Source organism: Carassius carassius, chromosome 14 (genome assembly GCF_963082965.1).
Source record: "Carassius carassius chromosome 14, fCarCar2.1, whole genome shotgun sequence".
NCBI lineage: Eukaryota > Metazoa > Chordata > Actinopteri > Cypriniformes > Cyprinidae > Carassius > Carassius carassius.
In genome coordinates, this window is record NC_081768.1 from 13,862,192 (window position 1) to 13,886,639 (window position 24,448).

Genomic DNA, 24,448 nt, shown 5'->3' on the forward strand with positions numbered 1-24,448 from the left:
GAACATTTGGCATGTTTGCATACAAACAGGCCATAGATGAAAGCGTAAAGCTGTAGAAAAAAATAATAAAAATACAAAATAAAAATCGGAAGAGTAAGATAGGGAAAACACAAACCGTAATACCGTCAAGGCCACTTTTGCGAATACTTCTCATCACAACTTTCCAGATATGCAAAAAGCCAGCTGCTGAAAATAGTACAGTTATTCCATTCTCACAGGTGCCACCAGGGATCATGGGTTTTAAGATATAACTGCTGGCTAGAGTGAGATGTTGAGAAGACCAGCCAATAGGAAACCTGCTCGGGTGTCATTATCTTGGCGGGGTGTTAAAAGACCACAGCGAGGGGCCCCATGCTTCTCTCTCATACATGTGCAAGGTGTGACAACCTCTCACCACGGCTCCCATGCACCAATTGTCTAAAAAAACTCTTTCAGTTCTTCAACAGTTTCAGATGACGATGTCAGACCATATGCAATATCTCACAGTAAAATGGGAGCACAATGGGATCAAAGTCAAAATATTCAAGTTTCATTTTCTTATGACCTAATGCTTTGCTGTGATACACCAAATAGCGCACTTACACTGCAGCCAGAGACTGATGTTTTGTAATTTTCTAAATATCTGACTCTTTTGAACTATTATGGGGATAAGAGGGGAGAACAGACTTGACCCCATCTATACAGTAATTAACAGTAAATGTGGCTTCTTCAAGGCAACTAAAACTCATTAAAATGACCAGGTTCTGCGGCACTTCCCCCTTCCTAAACCAATCAGGGTCCACAACGGTTCCAGACTTGAGGCTATTAACAGAGACACGAATTAAGGATCTTAATTAATCTCAAGTGCATTTACAGATAGCGCTGGTGTATAATACTTCTGACCGCAATTCAGGTCTGAAACATGCACCTTATTTCCAGTCTAACTTTTCAGTCTACATTTCCCCATTAAACTTGAGAGTGGGTCTCCAATTAGACCAATTTGCATTTGCTAATATCATAATTATATCTTTGGACATTAATAGAAAGTGGAAAATGAGAAGCCTAGTGAAATCACAACTTGATACCTGGGTGACAGACACCACATTAGCCTCTTCTATTATGAAGCAAGAAATCTGACACACTGTTTTCATGAAACTATAGTAAGTTTCTATTGTCCTACATGTTTATAGTAATGCAAAGGATTTGTACTATATGTCATTATAAGAGAACACAATGCAATGTGAGCCGAGGGAAGCACTAGGCCACTAGAAACATCATACTTATCCCATCCTAAGATTTCCATTTCTGTTATCAGCTGGGAATAATACTGAGGTGGTGAGAAGGATTGACATCCTGCTTGGCTCTTCAACGCCGCTTCCTGATAATAGACAAGTTTGTAAAGAGAATCATTTATTCAATCTGCGGGTCTCGTGCTTATTATGGTAATATGATGCTGAACATTACATCATGTGTAACATTTGTCAACATGAATATGGTAATGTCGACCCCCGGGGGAAAATCGTGCAATATTTTAAGAATATTTACCAATACTGTCCTGAGTTCCATGATAAAAGCCATCAAATTAGTTGAATGCTGTAACCTCTGTTAAAAGAAAATCATTGTGATTAAACTATTAGGCTACATACAGAATATCAAAACCAGCACCTGTCATTTGACTAATGAGAGTAACCATTAGAGTTAATTTTTATTAATTTTAAATTCAAAAGAAAGTAATGAACTTTAACTAGTTAGGGTACCACATAAATCTAGGCAGGGTAGATAATAAATTTAATCTTCTTACCCTAGAGGCATATGGAAAAAGCCTTTCCCCCATGCCAAACATTATGTTAATTAAGACGCATTTCTAGAATGATGAGAAATAGCTTCAAACTATTTGCCTTTGATTTATTGTAGGCCTACCTGCTTCACAATATGTTGATAACCATGAAGTAGCCGCTTCATTTGCCAGCAACAATGCAGTCTGCAAAACAACCAAAGACAAGTACAAGAAAATTTAATAAGAAGAATTTTTTTAATAATTTATATTTATATATATATTTATATATATATGTATTTATATATATATATATATATATATATAACCGTTTTATTCGATTTGTTATATACATTGTTATACATCACCAAAAAAATGGAGGGATTTTTTTTTTTCTTTTACATTCAAGCACAGTGTTAAGCTAGCTTTCACTATTCTAGACTGTTTGTGCTGCCTCTAAATAGTCCAATCAGCAACGAGTCGCGTTTTGTGTAGTATCGCCCCTTTTTTGGGCAATTTCTGTCAAACTGTCGCCCCGAGTGCTCTCATAGACTTTCATTCAAAGATAATTTTTTTCGAACTGCAGGCACTGCAATGCAATCTCAATGAGTTCCGGGGGGCTAGCCCTAAAGTGCTTTCGTCATCGTGTGTAACCTAACTTGTGCAACGACTGGTGGGAACAGTGACATCCAATAAAATGTAAAAACTATTTTGAATCTTAACAACAAGAAAAAATTAAAAACTACTTTAATATCTTTATCAAATGTGAAAAAAAAAAATAATAAAAAGAGAGACGGGAACAGCTATGCCTTTGTCAGCTGAACTTGATCGACATCACGGCGAACGTTACCTCAGCGCTGATTAATTCTATCGTGTCATTGAAAGAAATACCATTTATTCATCGTAGCAATAAGGATAAATTGACAATTAAAGAATTAGGACAACCAAGACCAAATTTAAATATCAAACAAGTATCTACAAAGGGCAGGAAGTCGTATAAATGAGGATTTTCGAGGATTTCGTATTCTGCTAATTTACCGCTGCATTTTGTTCATCCCAAGAGCGTGACAGACATCACATGGACAACTACAGGTGTCACCAAAATACATCATCTCTCGGAGAAGGTGAAAAAACACGAAAGAGCAAAGATGCATATGGATATTAAGGAGCAGTATAATATAAGTGAGTAATATATATATGTATATATATACACACACACACACACACACACACACACACACACTGTATATAACAAATCAAATAAAACAGTTAAAACTAAAATAATAAAAAAAGTACTGTTTATGAGTGAATTATTTATGTTGGCTCAACATTATATACACTAATTTAAACAGAATGAAAAAGCCTTGGAGCGGTTTAAAAGCATTTTGGTAACTTTATCAAAAAATACAAATATGAAAATGATTTTACATTATTCTTGCTGACAATATAGTATATTTTCTTATAAGTGTACCTGATTTATTATATATTTATTTATTTATTTTTGATTACTGTTGTTTATGTTCTCTGCTACCTTAATAAAAAGGCAATAACATATACACAGACATGACATTCGACGACCATCATATAGAAAACTACTTTTAAAGAAGTTCTAATGCAATCATACTTTGCCTGTTTCATCTGACGATCAGGCGGTAGAGATATTCTTATCCTGAAGTCTTTTTCCTGTCAAAGATAAAATAATGAGAAATGTGACACTTGTTACAATCGGTTCAACCTTCTGGTATACGATTCACACGACATTAACGTTCACAGTGTAAACGAAGCTGACAACCTACGCTGTCTTATTTAATATGACTGTGAACTGAGATGTGAAACTTTTCTTACCATTACTGTGATGAACCCGTCATAGACTGTCTTCTCCTTATTAAGCGGAATAATCATAGGACTTTCTCTCATCAGCAAACAGTTCATGATGAAAAATAAGTATGCAAAAGCACAGGCTGAATATAAACCGCTAGCTAAACACCTATTTACATGTCTAGACAATAAACTAAACTTTATAAACACAAACTAAAGCTTTATAGGCAGAACACTACTGTCAGAAGCAGTGTCCGCTAACTCCGCTGTTGTTATAATATACAGGCAAAGCGAAAGTTCCCGCGAAAAAGACTCAAGCGTCACTGACGCTGACGTCATTAAAGTTTGAATGACCGAACTTTATTTGAACTAATTTGACAGAATTTTATAAACACATTTACCTGCAATTTATTAGCAGTGTGCACGAACAGAATCTCTAAACATCTTGTGAAAACGCCCAATGTGACGCAATTATTCTAGAAGTATTTTGCAGTTGTAAATTCAAGCTGTTTTATGACTTCTCCAAACTAAAATTCCAGTATCGTCATATTTGTGTTGTATCTGCTGGGTGAACAAGTGAACGCAATAAACCCAGACTTGCATATATTAGACAACAAGATACAGTAAACTAACGCATGAAGAGCTTGAGCAGTCTTTTCAGGATTGATATTTTCAGGTAGGGGCAAGTTGTCACACGTTTTTATCAAACCACATTGTAGTAATTATTTGTTCAAATCAATCGTATTGTACGTTATATTTTTACCTGTTTGTTTCATTAATAGTTTTGTATTTCATAAATGTTTTCCTCTTATACTTTGCAGCTTTTGTTGTTACTAGGCTATCAGGACATATTATTTTATTTTGTTTAATGTATTTATCCTGTAATTTAATAAGATGTGCTCATTTATTTATTTATTTATGTAAAAGAGTATGTTTTAATTATTTATTTTAAATTAGTTTAAATAATTTAAATTAGTTAAAAATGAACTGATTAGAACTGGTTCAAGGAATGTTCCAATGTATGACATGTTAAATTAACTTTATTTGTTTTCACTGGGCAAGACGGTGGAAATCTTAATTGCTATTATTTATTTATTTACTTATATATTTATTCATTTACTTATTATTATTTGTAGCCAAGATTGTGTGTTTATACCAAAAATGAGTCTGAAAAATATTCACTGGACTAAATAGTGTGACACATACAGTAGCCAGAATCTCACAAATATCATCATATCAGTTGTTCTCTGACAGGTTTCCATTGTGGCAACACCCCACTTAAAAATGTATTTCCCCCAATAGGCTATAGCACCCATCTTGCATTAATACTTCAGTTAAAATATAAACAGTGAAAAATAACTTTCCCCTGCCCTTATCATTTTTTACTGAGATGCTATGGATGCAGATATCTATGAATGGATGTTTTGGTGTCTATTTCCCCCTTCATTAAGCCTCACAGCAGCGTGTTTTTAATCCAAAAATGCTCAGATATTCAGTAAAGCTGCCTTTAAGCAAACACACATCATTACAGCTGAGAGCCCTGTATTGGAGTGTGTGATTGTATATAGCTTGTGTAGAGTGTCAAGCGTGCGTGCTACACATTGTGCCTGGAGAGATTGATGTTTTGTCATCCACCTGCTTCTATGCTGTAAAAGCAAGCGCAGCAAAGGCAAACCTACCCAGCTTCAAAATCCAAACAAAGAAATCTTAGTGGGCTGTTTACATATCTGTGGAAGGATATCTGGGCTTGTGTTGACGGGGTGCTAGAGTGGCTGAGAGATCAGTCCCCGCACAATGGGTGAGTGTTAAATGCTTTTTTGTTTGCGACAGTGAGGATCAATTTAAAGAGATTTTGGCTCTGGCTGTGGTTTGGAGAGGGTGAGCCTGGCAACCTCACATAGAGAGAGAGAGAGAAAGGTTCCTATTTCCCTTCACATGCAGATTGTTACAGCCGTACATTGCACAGGGTTAATGGCAGTCCTGAATAAAGGATTTAAACAATTATGCTTTTTGGAATTGCTACAGAAATGCGGATTATTTCTTTTCTCCTGCGATTGCCTTTTCCTGCGGCATCTGCCTTTCTTTTATACCTTTTGAGGAGCGTGATCTATTGTGCATTGTTTATCTCCAGCCATGGTCACTTCTCTGGAATGCAATTGGCTGGAACTACATCGTGTGGGTCTTGCTCCCTGCTTTTTTTTCCCCTCTCTCTCTCCCTCTCTCTCTAACAGATTCTTTTGAAGCGAGACAAGAGCAGGGGTGGCCGATTTATCGTGCCTCTCCCTCTCCTTGCCATGCATTCATCTGAATGAGAATAAGGAGCTATTGTTCTTTTCCGATCTCGGTAGACAAGCTTTAGTGCTGTTTTTACGAACCGGTTTGAAAATATATAGTTCATTACTGCTAGAATGTGGATCGTGAGATCCACTATAGGTGATTTATATGCTCATATAAAATCAGATTAGAATGTTCTTGATTGTAATGCATTTTTTTATTAAATTTTTGTAAGTTTTAGAGGACATTTCAGAAAATGATTATATCAAGCATATTGTATTTTCTAAATAGTATTATAGTTTTTTTAACTAATATAATTTATAACATTATTATTTTTACATAGTTTTTAGATTTTAGACAATTAGTTTTTAATTGTTAATATACATAATTTTGAAATAAGCGTTTATTTAATTTTATTATAATATTTTATCAATAAAAAAATGTAGATTTAAATGTTTAGTTTCTCAGCCCTGAACACCTGTGCATACTAAGCAGACAGCGAGAATGAACCACTATGATGTAGACTTTGGCATGTGTATTAGTCGCAGCTTTACTAGAGCTCCCATAGCTGCCCATTATTTGAATGACTGGTGTAATGAGACGGATCAAACCCAGTGCTGAGCTGACCAGGGAAGCCAAGCATGTCAGCTATTTGGCCAGGGTCCTGGACCATCATTACACTTTCTTTATGGAGCCATTCAAACTGTACATGAAGCACAATATGTCAGTGGAAATTAAAGTGTCCCAGCACTCTCTCCTCGATCCTGCTCATTTACCGTGTGCACTGGCTGTTAGCCTTTGCATGTCTGTAATGGGACACCTTCCCATGACTCACCACCAGCCAAATGCTTCAAAGTTATATACTGCTTGGATATAGTTCACCAGTGGCTCAAAGTCGAAAAAGGATAAATAAATAAAAAAAGATAAAGAAAATATATATCAGAATGTATCTTGCTGAATGTCTACAAAGTCTACAGACTGGGGCTAACTGTAACACCTTTCAAATATATCGTTTAAAACCCTCTTAAATTATTACTATTTTTTTTATTTTGTAAATTATGTCAACCAAATTAATTACAGCATCCTATCTTCATCTTAGTTAATGTTTAAACAAGTGGATATAATGAAACATTCAGACAAAAGTCAAGTTTATAATGAAGGTAGATTTTAATTGAAAGATCAGGTCAGGTTTAGGCAAGTTGGCACATTTTTGAAGTTGTAAATAAATTTATACAGTTAATTAATTACAGTTTTTGTGGCTAAAACAATTGTTTGAAGTTTCTTGTTACTGTTAATGTTATCATGAAATGGCATATATATATATATATATATATATATATATATATATATTAGTTTAATTTCAGTATGTCTCCTATTATACAAATTGACTTTCAAAAATACTTAAAAATGCCTTGATTTTTCAAAAGACTTATTTTTTTTCTATGTTGCTGTCTATGTTATAATGGAATGGCATACATATAAAAAATTTATTGTTTTACATGTTTCAGCACACCTGCTAATATAGAAATGATTTCAAAAATAAAATGAAAATAAAAAGTGTGACAACTAGCTCCAGTCCCCCTATATTGTATGTGCCAACTGTAGTATTGAATATAAGAATTAGCTGAATTGCTTTTCCAATTAAGCCTAGCTGTTAGCACACTGTCACCCATCCACTGCAGTGTGTCTGAATGAACACTACGGCTAATTTGCTGTATCACGCTCTGGACCAAACCCTTTTCTTGTGGAGGTGAGGCAGGCTGTGTGAAGACTTAGCCTGGATTACAGGACTTCAGAGATAGCGCTGAATCCAGCCTCCTGTCTGACATGAATTGATCGGATTAGAAAGGGTGGATTCCATCCTTGAGGGGAAACCAAGCACGTTGTATATAATTGACTTTTTTTCTCCCTCCATGTCTTGTGGGTTGGCAGCGTTAGCAGAAGGGAATACTTTAGTGGGTAAATATCAGAAAGGACTCGGGTTTGACCAGGTTGGTGAAGGCTTAACAGTCCGATCAATATCACTGGTGTTGAGTTGCAGCGGAAGCCCAGGGACACGGCGCAGAGAAAGTGTCTCTGCGCTGTGATTCTCGACCTGCACCTCCACCGAGGTCCAAACGACTTTGCCACGGGTCTGGTTTCGGTTGTTTGCCTCCTTTTTGCTCTTTTTTCACCCCCCCCACCCCCCACATCATCTGCTCTCTTAAACTTAGCTGTTTGCTCCTACACAGTGGAATAGATACATGCTCCAGCTCATCAGAGTGGCATGGATAAGGTTTCAACTTTTGTGGGAAATCCTAGTGTCAAAAGTGGAACTCTCACTTACAGCTTTGTATTGGGCACATCCGGTAACCTTTGAACTGTTTGTGGAGAACTATCTATCTATCTATCTATCTATCTATCTATCTATCTATCTATCTATCTATCTATCTATCTATCTATCTATCTATCTATCTATCTATCTATCTATCTATCTATCTATCTATCTATCTATCTATCTATCTATGATGCAGTAAGTCAATTTCATCTTCAATATTGTGTCATTAGACCAGAGTCTCAGTGAAAAATTGCAATTCTTCACATAACCATGTGTTGAAAACTGAGCACCTCTCCCGTTTTGGCAAAGAATTAGGCTGAGCTTAATGGATCAATTTTTTTGATTATTAAAGCCAAGTTTCTGTGCCGAGGCGTAATGCGTTCAGCATTGATCCCTCTTTTCAGCCTTTTATTGCTGTTACTCCAGTGGCTCTCACATTTAAAAGATATGTTCACACGAATAAAGATTTGACATAGAGATAAATAAGATCTTGGAGTGCAGAGATCACATTCTTAAAGGAAGGTACAGATGGGAGAGAAGTCAAGGAACCACTCAGCGAGCCTTGAGGGATGCCACAAATTTTGAAACTACAGCATAAAAGTAATTCCTGGAAAAATTTAAGCTGAAAAGACTCGAAACCCTGGCCAAATTTAGATTCAGTTTACTTATGTACTACTAAAGTTTCAGTGATGGTGGAAATCATAGTGCACTGCCAACACATATTTACTCTTTTTCTATTTTATATTATATTTATATAAAGTATCAATTTGTCCAACATGTTTTTGTTTCAGCATAATCTTGATTCATGGTCAGTCGGATGTTGGAGCAGTGCTAAATTTGAGTATTTCTCCTGGCTCATCCTGACAGTAGAGTTTGATTTAAAGGGCGCTGTGGAAAAAGCATCCTAACGTGTTCAAATGGCCAAGAGCATATGGAGTTTTTATTGACCATATGAGTTGAAATGAACCCAAAAGCATGGCGCATAATGATTGTTGCACACTGGGCCCACGAGCTGTGCTGTGAGCTAACCAATCAATATCCCATCAATAGCTTTTTATTAAAATTGTTCGCAAGCAAATCAAAATCTATACTGAAGAAAAGAGTGTGAAATATTCAATTTATGCGTTAGTCAGAATAACGGAGTGAAATATTGGTTTCTATGCATGATGGAATTAGCGCTCATTGCCTATACGTACTGTTATTAGAATCTTGCCCGAATTGATTTTCCTAAGCGATGCATTTGTGATTAACTTATTTCCTTTCATTTTTGAACTGAGCTGAATTAACTATCATATTACCCTTGTATAAAGATGAGATTAATAACACAACTATTCATTATACTTATGAGATGAATGATATGCTGCACAGGCCGTATCGATCTGCGAGGAGAGAGTGTGGGGAGGGTTGCTTATCGCCAAGCTCTTATCGTTTATTTACCGCTATATATTGGACACTACAGGCCATTTAAACGACTGTATTTCACCAGCTTGAAATATGAGCCACCGAAATTCTCGATAGTGCATCTGTCACCACAAAAGTCCTTTTTCCGCTCCTCTTTTCCACTCAGCATTGTTTAGCAGTTTAAATCAGATCTGTAATCCTCCCTCAATGATAGACCATTAGACATACACTGGAATTTGAAGAGCATCTTTATTTATATCAACCGTTCTGAATATTACTGAATAAACTACCCACCTCTTCACTTTCCCCGAGCTCAGAGATGAACGAGGGAGGAAAAAAAAGAGAAAGCAAAACAGATAGTAGGTGTGGAGGCTGAAAAGGATATTCACTGAAAGTTCCCATTGCTGGGGTTTGTTTCTTATCTTTGCAGACGAGTGGGAAATCAAAGACTGGGATGCGGGGAGGACACTGGGGAAACTGACAGAGGGGTGAGCTCTGGAAAGGAGGACGGATACTTCCTGTTCCTGCTGGAGTGACCCGCAGGTCTGAGGAGGAGTGAGTGAGAGGAAGGCAGAGAAAGCGAGTGAGTACGAAATGAGACGAAAGCACAGGAGGAAATGTGTCGAGAATAGAGCTAGTATGAAAAGGAAATATTCATTAATAGACATTTACAGGATAGTTTGGCCTAGTGTGCTGAGTACAGGGTCACTATTTTTTGATGTTGTTTGACTTTCTTTTACAGGGTTTCCGTTACAGGTTTTTTACAGGTCATTGCAGTTTATTTCATCTACCAAATCCAGTCATTTATATTTTTGTACAATACTGCATGAGGAGACTGCAAGGTCATTCATATTTTACATTCTTCAACACCTAATCAAGATATGACACCTTTATCCTTTTTTAAACATCTGCCCATTTTCAAGCAGTTGTATTTATGTCAGGAAAGAATCTGCAGTCGCACATGCCAGCCAAAAGAGGGCAACATGATTACAGAATTCCTCCACATATGAGGACAGAACAGTGTCTATAGGGTTAAACGTGTAAGTAACAATAATTTACATTTGTGTTTGGAATGACTTCCCTATTCTGTCAGTCGGCAGTTCAAAGCAGTTCAACACTCATGGCAACAAAGGAAGGTGTTGACACTTGCATAAGATATTCTGGTGCTGAAATGAAGTTGCTCACCATCGGCGTGTCATCATGGAAGGACATCTCCCCCATGATGACTGAATGAAAACAAAAGAGAAATAACATTAACCTATCATTGCTGAAACAGCCTGTTGTTAAAGCGATACTGTAGCTTGAGATCATAAGGTTCATTATATTTAGGCAGTTCTGGTGTTTAAGAATGATGTGATTTAATGATTTTTTTTTTTTTTTGTCAGTGTAACATTAGTGATTCTTGGAAACACTTGCTGATATTACGTTCCCAATTCAACATTATCACTTATGAGCTTTTTAATATAACTCCATGTTCTTTGCATCAATCAAACGAAGGCTAATATTGACAGCAGAATTATTATTGCAAGATTGTTTTGTTTCTTGCTACAATAAAGCACATGCGCAGAGTGCATAATTGCACACATGTGCAAATGTATGTATATGTGTACATTTTGTTTGCAAGAAAGGCTTGACAGCATGTATTTACTGGCTGAATGTGTTTGGTGCTCACAAGCGTGGATGCACATTTTCTTTATATGTGTTTGCTTTGCGCATCCTGCATTTCACATGTCAATTTCTTTTACGAAATTGACAACCTGTCTTGACACCCTGCTGCTTTTGTAAGTTGACAGAGGCCATTGCAGGAAAACTGTATGTAGAAAGGTCAACTGGACTTCAGTCTCTGACCAGCAGAGGGCGGCCTTTTCAATCTGGGCAAGCAAAAGGGCATTTTTGAGGGTGCGTCAAGCTGTTTTTGGATTTTTGACAAATGATCACGTTATTTAGTGTTTTATTACATTGCAAACAAAGCATTTTATTTATTTTTTGTAAATATGTAGTTTATAAAAACAAGTTGAAACATCTGATTGGATGAGTAGTCTTGTGTTTTTTAATGCTTGTAACGTGGACACATTTATATTATAATATTTGAATTGTTTTTGTTTATTTTTAGTCCATGCATGAGCATAATAATTAGTAGTATTACTGTGATTAATTTAGAATAATTTTAAATTTGTGATTCTATTTTACACATCTCACTGAATCACTTTCCGTGTATGATTTCTTTCTGTATGATTTTCTTTTAGCCTAATAGTTTTATTTTTCATTCGGTGTCTCTCGTTCAATCTCTTATCACTCCTGTCAGTATTATTTCCATAACAGTAATGCACTTGTAGAACAATTCAATTAGGCTGGACATGCTGTACAATTAGGTTTTCCTGTTATGGAATTTAACGGTAAATTACTTGCATATTTCCCAGTCATTTGCAAGTATGCAGGGCCCATTTCATCTCTGAATAGGACTGGAGAGAAATCATACAGCCATCCTTCTTCCTCTTTTTTTTCTTCCTTTTAAAACCAGCGGCTCGACATTAAAGAACTAAATGTCAGACAAAACTCTTAAAGTTGAAGGTGACCTATCTAAGGCTCATTTAAACTTCCTGTGGCAGTGCAGTTCTCCAGATTATTGTGATTATAAAACGTCTGTTTTATCAATATCATCGCTGCCCTTTTCGGGTGCAGCCAAGCTTGTGAGATGCAGATCTCTCACAGAATGTCACATTAAACAGGTGTACAAACACTCTGTTTATTTATTAATGAAGTAAACGCGCATTCTTATGCACATCCTTGCAATAACTAATTATGAAACTTCAGTTTCTTCTTCGGCTTTTTGTTGTAAGTGGGTTAAAGTGTGAACGTGAGATTTGCTGATGTCTGCTTTTTGTATTTTTAAGCAACAACAAAGAAGCGCTTGTTTGTTTCTTTGCATTAAGCTAATTGATCACCGCATGCTTTTGACTGATATGCAAACCGTTGTTTTGTTGTAAAAGAATTCAAGCGAATGCCAGCTACTAGAATATTCATGCGACTGTAAACACATGTACATTTTAATTCTTGCAGGATAAGTTTAATTAAGCTCACTTGAAAGTAGATTATCTGTCTTTATACTGAGTTGCGTAACACTTGTTCACTCAAAACACGCTGAAGTCAAAACACCAGCTTTGCTTTGTACGCCGTTCCTCCTCGTTTCTAATTGCCGGCTGATATTTTAGCCCTCTGAACCGAATCGAAACTATTCTCGCCACAAGTCTTTTCGCTGGGTGGCACAGATGTACGTCGTTTGCTCAGTCTGCCCGTGTAGAGCGTCTCGGCGAAGCACGTTTCTTCTCAGAGCTGTAACTGACATGACACCTTCTCCTCAGCGCGGATCCAGGGATGTGTCTAATCGGCGCTGGCAGAACACTCTCTGCTTAATTTTAGCCATAATGGCTGTGAGGGGTGAAATGATACTTTAAAGAGGATAGAGAGAGAGAAAGGGAGTGAAAAGGAGAGTGAGGAGGGAAAAGGAAAAAGAAAAAAAAAACGAGAGAACTTGAAGGTGATTAGTTGTTCTGGAGAATCTTGGCTGTGGAGGCAGGAACACTAATCCTTGCTTTGGTTGGAGCCATTTTGCGCAATAGGTCCCTGATTCCGCCCCCTCTCAATTTTAAGACCCGTGTCAAGCTCAAGCTCCTCTCCTGCGCCTCGCTGCTCTCATTTCCTATGCCTTCTGGCGAAGCCTGCTATTTATAAGAAATCATTTTTCTTCTTGCTTTTATTTAATTCTTTCCTACTTGTTTGATTTTCTGCCCTGCTTAGGAAGGTGGCCAGATGAGTGGCAGGGATCCAGAGGGTTCCACTGCTCACATTCTCACACCCAGAATCCTCTGATGCGGCCCAGCTGCCTCTCTGGCTACCTAAGCACCCCCCACCCACCAAACACACACATAACATCACGCATGTGCAAGCATAGGCTCTAGTAATCACATAGTAATCTATATAGCCCAGAGCTCAGTGCCTCACTTTTCATATGCCTTTCTTAAAAGCATCTCCTTTCTTTTGTCAGTACTATAGAGTCCTAGTGTGGTTGTGAGCGGGCTAACAACCTCTCTGATCCAGATCTATGATGTTTTTATTGATAGGTGTATCCTCATCAAAGCAAAGCTTTAGGCAGTTTCTCATCACTTGCTTTGAATGCGTGCATGTTTTGCCTGCATATATTTTTTTGCATATACTGCCTGTTTCAAACCTTATTTGGGATTGATTTTAGTTATAAGTTATGAGTGAATTTTATGCTGTGATGTCTATTGGTATATTTATTAAATTGGTGCAACAAAATAGCATGTTTGAAATTCTCCAGGTATGGAAAATATATGCATTTAAATGAGGTTGTCACAAAACCTGGAACTCGGTGGAGAATGCGGGAGGTTACAGTTTTTGTAATGAGGTGAATTTCTTATTGCAGGTCTCTCGTCTAATTCAGCTGTCGCAGTGTGATCAAATCCTCATGTGAGATTTGCATTAGGAAATATTGAAACATATGGAACAGCGAATGTTGAATTACCTGCTGTTGAAATATTTTGTATAGCGGGAGTTTTATTTATTGTGGCTTCAACTTTTTTCCTTTCCTCACCTCCACAGTCAGTTAAATTAATTTCCCTGACCTTCGAGTTTTCAGAGCAGCAAGACTCAAATTCCACATATTACTATTGTGGCTTTTTATTTTTACTATGAAATACATGAAACAGGATAATGAGGGCTCTGGGAATCTACCTATTGATTTTTATTTCAAGGCTAGAAATAATAATTAAAACAGAACAAACCAGCACCTGGTCCTTGGCTGAGTGATTTTAGGAATAAATTCGTGTGTAAAGTGCTATTTTAGTTTAGGTATGTTAAGGTGGTAGAGTTGATACTGCTATGCAGTATTTATTGGGGATTAACTTTACGACTATTGAAAAAATGTATGATAAAATAAATAAATTCATTTACAAATTTTTTTTTTTGTTGTTGTTTTTTTTGCTTGTGAAAAACAACAATGGATATTTTAACAATGTATACTTTGCCAGGTTTTATCTATGAAACGTTACTGTTGTGAAAAAAAAGGTCACGCTTGTGACCATCGGACCATTAATAATATAATGAATTGAGTAATGCTTTTGACACCTGCATCGAGTCAGGGCAAGAAGTCTCTATTTCAGAGTGTTGTCTTGAAGCGCAGCTCCGTTGTCCTTGCCAGCCACGTCCAATCAATCGTCGAAAGACAGGCAGGAGTGGCAGGAAAGAATTAATGAAGGAAAAGTTTCTCAGACCGGTGTCACTTCATGCCAGGAAACTTTGTCTGAAACCCTAATGTGCACGGGAGACGACCGAGGAGGGGGGTGATGAGAGCTGTGTCCGCTGAAAGATATTGATATAGATTTTAATAAATGTACAGGCGATGACACCTAAAATGCCACTTCCACAATGCAGTTTGACAGTGTATTTGTACTAATAACCCCTAAGAGTGGAGATGAAATAGTGGCTGTTTCACTGTAGCCATGATTAATGTGGCTGAAGTAATTAAATTCCATTAGGCCCCGGGATCACCTGCCAGTGGAAGCGGGTGGCGGGCCACGGTGAGACAGCCATCCTGGACCTGGAGACTAATGCTTTTTAAAGCAGCGCTCCCAATCCCGGCCAAGGATACGGTAACGGAGGACATCTGCTCCCCGTTGATGGCTGAAGGTATTGATGCATTGGATCATTAAGGGGGAGGGGGGCGCTTAGCGGATGGAGCCAGCGCAAAGCTGTGTTTTCGCTGTTGACAGGAGAGAAGCGCCAGAAGAAATGCGTCCACCGTGCCTGCGCTGGCAGTGTGCTGTAATCTCTGGGCGTAGAAGGCAGCAGAAGCCTGGCTGCGGGCTGTAGCGTAGCAGGGCTCAGTGGGAGTAGCTTTGCTCTGGGTGCAATGTTGGGCTGTTGTTGTTGCCTTTTTTTTCTCCTCTGCAGCAGTACTCTGTTCTCCCGGTAGATGGGTATGGCACCGCCCCCCACGTCCCCTGCTGTTTTTGCGGCAGATTCCCGAAGACTGGCATCATTGCTAGCGGAGAGAGGCCCGTGCCCTTTGCAAATGGCTACAGTAATGACCCACTTGGGAGGCAGCGGGTCGCTGTGGATGCGGATGTGTCCAGGTGCCACAACATAAGCATTTCATTAAATATTGAAGCGATTGCTTTCAGTTATCGAGGCGGGGGGATAAAATTTGGCCACATTCCAAAAGTGACTAAACGTATGTGAGATGCGAACATCTCTCGCTTGCTCACTCTCTTCTCTCTTTTTCTGTCTCCTCTCTCTAATCACTTTCTGGTTTTACTTGACCTTTCTTCTGCTAATTAGTTGCCTTCTTGAAATGCATTATGGGTAATCTATCTTGGGCAATCCAACTTCCCCTCTCTTCTCGCTCCGGTAATCACTCTAAACGTATGAATGATTTATTCAGACGAGCTATTATTTCTCACAATCTTAAAATACACAAACCATAAAATACAACCCAATTATTACCTCACGCCTGCAAACCGGACCTTTATACCATGCCTGTGTTGTGTCAATTGTGGTTACATTGAAGCAGAGAGAGTTATCTGGGATGTGCATGAGCACAAGTGGGCAGGAACTTGCAGCTGTCTCAGGAATGCTATTGCACAGATGAGCGCAGTAATGTAAGGTGTTGAGATGTGCAAACGTGTGCCCATGCTGTGTTAAATGCTACGTGTGCGGCAGTATGAGCGCTTAGTTTTACACGGGCTGAGAAAAGAGCTGCAGCCAAGCACGTCCTTGTTACACACAATTGGAGAAAAACAATAACAAAACAGAAAAATAAAACCTGAGATGTAAATGTATATCTAAATGATTTGAAATTATATTTTTGAACTTTCGTTTAACACACACACACGCGCGCGCGCACACACGCACACAAACATAATATTCATTATATGTGTGTGTGTGTGTGTGTATGTATATATATATATATATATATATATATATATATATATATATATAGGCAAACATTAGTAAATAATTGTAATAAAAATAATACCTAAACATTGCTTTTATGTCATACGACTAAACTTTCAGGTTTGCGCCTAACTAAAGCTGAAGCAGGGCATAAGCCTTTACTATCTTCTTGAAAGGCTTTTTGGCTTTTGTGAAAGGTAAAAACCAATGGACAGAAAGGTAACTTGGAACAAGAAAAAGAGACCATACACAGTTTCTAAACACATTTTTTATGCAACATGAAATTAGAGTTATTTGGAGAATAAACCCTCTTAGATGTCTATTTATGTACTTGTGTGTGTGTTTAACTTGTTTTTTATATCCTTCATACTATTCATGTGTGCTGGTCAGTTCACAGCAGTGATAGAAATGAATCTGTTCCAATAAGCTTAAGTTGACTTTTACATTTTATGGGCATCTTTACCTTTATAAAGCCTTTTTTTTCTTCTAAAAGTGTGCATCATTTTTTATTCAATTTCTTATATTTAATCAGTCAATTACAATAATAAGACCTTTGTGCTGTTACCAAACATCTGTATAAAAATTCATATTTGCAATGCAGAGGAAACACAGAAGCTGCATCTGAAGAGGCGTATGGATGTAGGCCTATTTACATTAATGCAGCTCAGAGGGACATAAATTTACATTTAGCAGACACTTTTATTGAAAGAGACTTACAATGCGTTCAGGCTATGCATTTTTACCAGTATGTGTGTTCCCTGAGAATTGAACCCACATTTGCACCACAAACACAATGATCTACCACTGAGCCACAGGAACACAATTATTTACAATTATTTTAAAAATGAAAATGTAGTTTTAATGTGAAATTAAAACCACCATTAGGTGTCAGCAAGTCACTATTAATAAGTGAGTCATTGCCAACTGAAGCAGAACCTAATTTTACCAAGCAAGACATGTTCCTGGGACAACATCTTTGTTGTCCCTGGAACAACATTGTGATTAACCAATCAGATTTGAAGAACCAGTTTATAGTTTTTGTGAAGTTTATGCTTAAAATCACTGCTTGTTGCTTGTACATCAGTGTCATTCATCTATCATTTCCTCTGATTTTAGGGATTACTCATTGTTAAGGTTTAGGTGTAGGGATATGGTCAAGAATATATTTTTGGAGTAAAATGTTGTTCCAGGGTCAACAAAATATGTTGACCTAGGAACACATCTTAGTCTGCAAAATCAGGACGTGCGCCACTGAACCAAATCGTTTAAAGGTTGATTCATTCAGGAACAAAACACTGTCATGTTGCTCAGTGACATAAAACATGGTGAAATAGAACAAAAACAAGCAATATGGTGTCTAAAACGTAAGTCTCTTAATACTAACTTCTTGTTTATTGAACTGTTGTGCAAAATCAGTATCACATTTGAAATCATGCTGATTTTAGAGGTGAAAACTGTTTTATTTATTTTTTTGCCTTTCATGCTAAATGAGTGCAATTTTTTCACTTGTGTGTGCCTGAGCGGATTTTGTCTTTTGATATGTGTGCCCACTGGAAGTGGGTACAGCAGATGTGTGGCGCTGGGGCCCCCGGCTGCTGCCAGCTCCTGGGATCCTGTGTTGACAAGTGCCTTCAGGTGCACAACACTCCCCATTACACACATAACGGAGTTAGTCCCTGACACAGAACCAGAGCCAAAGAAACGCTGTTGAGCCCTTGGATTGTGTGTGTGTGTGTGTGTGAGTGTGATCGTTTTAAACATATTGGTTTTTCTGTTTCTAAGAATCATGACAATTCATTTTAACGCTTGTTTTAAAGGGAACATATCTTGACCAGTCCCAGGTTTGTGACAACAAAAGACATTTAGTGTTGAGAAACTTGGCCTGCTCAGTCATTTGAGGCAAGCGGCAAACATGCCCCTTTTATTGTAAGGTGGCACACTAGCAGTTTAGTTCAAACAGTGCACAGTTTGCATGAAAATATAATGTCATACAGACCCAGGAGCACACTGCGATACCAAATCCAAGACAGTGATCTGATTTTGTTTGCAATGGAGCTATGGCACAGTTTATGTAAATGTAAAAGCAGCTTAAAGTTGGTTACATGCATTTTAGCCAACGATGACATCATTAGTTCAACAAAACACATGTAGGAGATGACAGTGGTGATATGAGCAAGAGTGAGTGAGTGTGTGTGCGCGTGTGTGTGTGTGTGTGTGTGTGTGTGTGTGTGTGTGTGTGTATATATATATATATATCAAATTGTATTATACATTTAATTATAATTGTGTGTATATAACATTTATTTTATATATACATTGTATACAGTTTTAATTTTATTTTAAAAAGATGAAAAAAATATTACCCCTATATATACGTATATCAGTTTAATATCTATTTATCTGTAATACTAGATCTTGAAAGTGTCTAAATGGAAGACTGTATTATTTCCCTGAGAATTATATGCGTTAGTCTCCATACGGATGTGCATCAATTAAATCTGAAGTAAAGAGAAAGGACAATTTATTGCTCTGAGGATTTATTCAATTTAACTCTGTAATTGCTTGCAATTCACTTGCTCATTATAGTACAATTTAGTGCATTTAACAGCAGCTGTTATAGAGTTAATGACAAGAGCTATAGGGAGGATCTACATTATCCCAAATGATGCAAGGTATAATTCCACTCTCAAACACTCATTCAGCATTCCGGGATCACAGGTTCGAACAATGGAATGAGATTTAAAGTGAGTGTAAATTTTAAGTGAGAGAGAAATCAAGGATTTCTTTACTTGAAAAACAATTAACTGATGTAAACTGATCCCAAGAATGGATCATGGATACTGAATTCAAAAGACATTTAAAACACAACAACTTTTCTTTCTTATTATTGTTGCATTATGTGTGATGCTTCCAGGCAAAAGGATTTATTTATTTATTCATTTCCACTTTTTCCTCAGTGATTATCCTTGTTTTTACCTGTAAATATGTAATATCTTTTTTTTAAATAAGCTTAAACAGTGTAACTGTATACGAAGAGTTCAGATGCAAAAGCCTCTAAATGCCATCTGAAATTTTCTTCTAAAATAAAGCATTTTTATCAGGCCCCTATATTTACGTTCAGTTATTTCGCTTTAAATGCAAATAAAAGGACCTATACATGGCCATTAGAGTAAAGTTACTGAACCTTAACATAGGAGCCTGATAAAAATGCTCATTTTAGATGAAAATGTCTTATTAATTGGGATTTAAAAAGTTAAAGAGAGTGTTTTAAAACTCAATGAACAATACATGGTCTTGACCAAAATATATATATTTTTTTTGACTAAGTAGTGATGTTAAGTGGTGTTGCAGAATCATCACATTCACTAGTCTATATGCTATTTCAGATATGTCTGTATAGCTTATTGTGGCTGTTCATGTTCTCACTTGTTTGTGTGAACCTGTGTATGTGTGTGATTTTGTCAGTCACTATTCTAGAGGTGTTCAGAGTGTGTGAACTGACTGTGAAGATTCCTTTGAGCAGTGGCCGTGTTTTCTGTCTGATTGTTTACCACTCCTCCCTCTCCCTCTCCCTCTCTCTCTTTCTCTCTCTCTCTCTCGGCTGTAAGTCTAAAATTTTAATTATGCTGCCTGACAGGCTCAGTGTTTGATGCACGGCCCTGCATCCATCATGACGCGAGGGCCAGTGGCGGTCCGTGCCTTGCTTGGTTCCTGAACGCCGGAGCAAGGGCTGAGCAGCAGGTGCCATATTACTGTGTACAGAAAAGCAATTAGGAAGCATATTGGATGAATGAGGAGTGCATTAATATTAGCGAGTACATTTGTCAGTGGGCTTGATGCGAGTCTTTTTCTTTTCTTTATGCAACATTAAGATTGTGGCGCTCATAAATTCTCTGCTTAAATTGCCATCTGTTTCCCTGTCAGGGCACTCTGAGACTGAGAGGAGAGGAGGGGGAAAGGAAAGTTTTCTCCTTTCCTCTATCTCTCCCTCACACGCTCATGTGATCTTTCTGTTCTTTCTTCAGAATAATGTGGTTTTCAAACGTTTGACTCGTGAAATGGATAGTTCACCTAAAAATAAACAATTTGTCAGAAAGAAATATTTCGATGAATGTTTACGCTGCCCTTTTCCGTGCCATGGAAGTGAATGGTGACCAATGACTGTCAAGCTAAAAAAATGACAAAAAGCATCATAAAAGTTGTCCATACATTTTCTTAAGGCATATAACACCTGTCTTTCCCCTTTGCAACAACTTTCAAATCTCATTTACATGATGTATATTTAAATTTGGCACACTGATTTGTCAAGATGTCATCAAGATGCCAACAAATTTCACATATTGCTAATCTAACAACATTTTTGGTCCACAGTGCCGATATGTTAGTTTATTTACAGTTAACATGAGTGATCAGAGAAGCTGTAATCAAACTTTAAACCAGTTTTGGTCAATGATTGCCCCCTTTCAAACTTTTTCAGCCAAAACTGATTTATTTTTATTTTTTTTTGGTGGGGGTGGTTTTAATTTCACTTCCTTTGTATATAACCGAGCAGCCAAAATAATCTACAAAGTATGTCTTTTTTAAATTTGTATTTACCACAAGAAAGAAATGCAAGAAATAGACCATGCTAGTTTAGAACAACATGAGGGTGAGTAAATGTTGTGTAAAATATTCCTTTAAATGGACTGCATTTATATAGCGCTTTCAACAGACCACATGGGCAGCCAAAGCGCTTTACAAGTTGCCTCACATTCACCCATTCACACACTCATTCACACACCGACTGTGGTGTCAGCCATTCAAGGCGCCATCCAGCTCGTCGTGAGCAGCTGGGGTTAGGTGTATTGCTCAAGGACACCTTGACACTTGGTCAGGTGGAGCCATATCATTCGTTGTTAGCGTCCTGTCTGCGTACGCTTAAATCAGATTTGTTTTGGGTTTTTCTTGTAGAGGAGACATTTTTTTAAGTCGATTTTCTTTTTAATTAAGTCAACATGCGGACTGTAAAATACTCCTTGGCAAGAGCATGTTTAAAGCACGGATTAAACTGGTGTGGCTTTTGGGAAAGAGGGAAACTGTCCTGTCTGTCCTCCCTTTCTTTCTTTTTTCATTGTCTTTCAGCCGGAGAGGAAGAGCTGCTCATCGCTCGCTCTCTTTGGCACGATGGCCAAATTCTCAGGGCTATCATCTCAATAACACGGACGGCTTAATGACGGCACGTCCAAGTGCTGTCACAGGGAGATTACTGTCAGTGCGTCCCATGCCCGCAGGGGATGTGGGGGTGTGCTGAGCTCGATTGGAGGGGGGCAAAGGGGGATAGCATAGAACCCCATGATAATTAGCCAGCCTGCAGTGTGCGTAAAGCAGTCTGAACAGACAGTGGAGTAGTAGAGAGGGAAGTGTGTTCACTCTTTGTGTATCTGTTCTCCCTTCTTTGACATCAACTCAGCCCACTCAAGTGAGACTGTTGGGAGTGGTACTTGTGCACTATTAGGGCGTTAAAGACAGGTATAGCAGGTAACTGATGATTTAAAATATTCGTCTTCCAGCCAATTTGATTTAAGCGTATGTGAATGACTTGAAGATTTAAGTGCAGTTTTGAAATCAGTGCATCTGTGGGCCTGTCATGTGGCTTTGAACAACAGATCATGTGTCATTAAACATCCACAACCCCTACCGGCACTATCACCACAGACGGTTAATATATACCCGTCAAATGCACACAACTTGGATGAGGATTTCTGCACTCTCTGGACTTTATTTGCTCATTTTAATGCAAGTCAGTGGCTGCCAAATCTGACCCTCCAATGTGGTTGCGTTCACTCTGGCTGCCTGTTATTAAAACATTTTCCCTTTTGAGAATTATATTCAAATAACTCTGTTGCCAGAGTAGTCAGCCAGCTAAGATTTAACTGACTTGTCAGTATAGCTGCCATAATCTTTATTACAGGCACTGACACAGACATTAAAGTTCAAGAGATTTTAGAAAACTAAGAGTAGAAAGAAATCAGAAAAAAAAGAAGAGTTTGGACATTATGTGGAAGAATTCCTCTGCAAATACACACGTTAAATACATGTTAAATGTGGGTTGCTTTTACAAGAGCACCATGCATGATGTTTATGGCTGGAAAACAGCAGTGTCCCATTTAAAAAGAGATGGCAAACTTGGCATATTCTCTACCTGTACCTGTTCTGTTTGACTTCTTTCTTGTTATTTAATTATATATATATATATATATATATGCAACAGGGATAAAGGCACCCCGGGGTAAAAGGTGCCTTTGATATTATTTTCATCTAAACCACTAGATGACACAATAACGTGGCGTAGCACTATCCAAAGCATAAACTTTTCAAGATGCACGTGTATTTTTGTCTGATTCTTGACGGATCGCGCGCAGCAGTGAAACGTTGATTCAGTGCTTCCTTGATATGATGTTTTTTTTTCAAATGTTGTAGATTTAAGTAGCAAATGAGAATCACGCAAATGTATGCATATATTTTGAGACAAAAGTCTTCTCTATGATTTTCAGTTTTGTTTAAGATCATTAAATAATTAAAGTTTTTAAATAACGAAATAACATGTAAAAGTATGGTATTTGGGGTAAAAACCTCCCCTGCGGTTGGGGCTAAAGGCACTTCAGCAACGATTTTTTTTCTGTATTTTAAAATGCTTTTTTTATATTGACATATTCTGATGACACTCTATTTATTGAAAACTAATTCATTATTGTTTTTTTTTTTGTTTGTTTTTCTTTATTAGCAGAATTTTAAAGCCTTTTACCCCGTGTGTGGGGATATGTAGCCTACAATTATACAATTTAGGCGCAGTGAATCGCAATTTTTTTTTTTTTTGGTTGGCCTTTAGCCCCATTGCACCCTATATGTTTTTGTTATTGTTGTTGCTTCTACCATTTTCCCACCAATAAAGCAGTATTTACACTGCAAAAGCAACATGGCATAGCAATTTTTTTTTTTTTTTGAGGGAAAAAATATTATTAGGCTACAATAAAAAAATAGCTGTTTTCTATTTTAATATATTTTAACATTTATGATATTTATTAAGTTTATGACAAAATTATTTTGTGTATTTGGTGTAATGCAATGTGTTTATGTGGTTTAAGGTAAAAAAAAAAAAAAAATATATATATATATATATATTTTTTTTTTTTTTTTTTCCACATAATGTACATTATTGTTGCTCCTCTATGCCCTGTCTTTCTGAAATGCGTCAAGTCCATGATCATCGTTCTGAAAAACAAGGTGTGCTCTTATTGTCCGATTTCTTCAAGCATGTGACGGAAATGTTATGGCCCTTAATATACTGTGATGCTGTGTGTCCCGACAGGACAACAACAATAAAACCCATTATAAACAAGGCATTTGTTGCATCCAGTGGGGACTCAATTACTGATTATAATGACTCATACTGTCTTTTTATGCGTTGCTTTGCATTGCGTATCATGCCGTGTAAACATAAAACCATTTCTGCTATCGGAGAAACTACAGTACAAACAACAAAACTTGCATTTGAATCATCAGTGGCAAATTATTTAACTATGAAAATGTATTTACAGGCTGTGAGTCAGAAGTGCCAGACTGTCCTTGCCAAGTTGGAACTGCCCCACTTTATAGAAACAGACACAGGCATTGTAGGTTACTCTCACAGGAAACCTTTGCAAATGCGCTGCACACATCTGAATATTTGGGTTGAACTCTTCCGGAACAGTGTTGAACCACTGATTTCTAGTTGTGTCCTCTTTTGGAAAGCCAAACAAAGTAGTTTCACTTTCACAATGAAACACACATCATCTCCACGACATGGCAGTGGCAGCAACAGTGAGAATAAAAGTTACATCTTCTTTCTTAGCATGAACATTTGGGTGGTGTTATCCAAATCTTCCCACATCGTG

General features: G+C 37.5%; 1 protein-coding gene and 1 long non-coding RNA gene across 3 annotated transcripts in view; one reads left to right on the plus strand and one right to left on the minus strand.

The window, feature by feature from the left end:
* The window catches only part of LOC132157068 (E3 ubiquitin-protein ligase FANCL-like), an 18,023-nt gene extending 14,145 nt beyond the window's left edge, over nt 1–3,878 (minus strand). Inside the window, exons 1-5 of the mRNA XM_059566220.1 lie at nt 3,599–3,878; nt 3,378–3,436; nt 1,900–1,960; nt 1,525–1,581; nt 1,260–1,357 (exon numbers count right to left, since the gene is read on the minus strand). Coding sequence (XP_059422203.1) covers nt 1,260–1,357; nt 1,525–1,581; nt 1,900–1,960; nt 3,378–3,436; nt 3,599–3,685 — 362 coding nt within the window. The 5' untranslated portion in view covers nt 3,686–3,878. The remainder of the gene's footprint in view (nt 1–1,259; nt 1,358–1,524; nt 1,582–1,899; nt 1,961–3,377; nt 3,437–3,598) is intronic.
* A 1,279-nt stretch (nt 3,879–5,157) lies between these two features.
* Nucleotides 5,158–24,448, plus strand: part of LOC132156555 (uncharacterized) — a 161,372-nt gene continuing 142,081 nt past the window's right edge. For both annotated transcript variants that reach the window (XR_009437462.1, XR_009437463.1), the window contains exons 1-2: nt 5,158–5,369; nt 9,994–10,146. This is a non-coding gene — a long non-coding RNA (uncharacterized LOC132156555). The remainder of the gene's footprint in view (nt 5,370–9,993; nt 10,147–24,448) is intronic.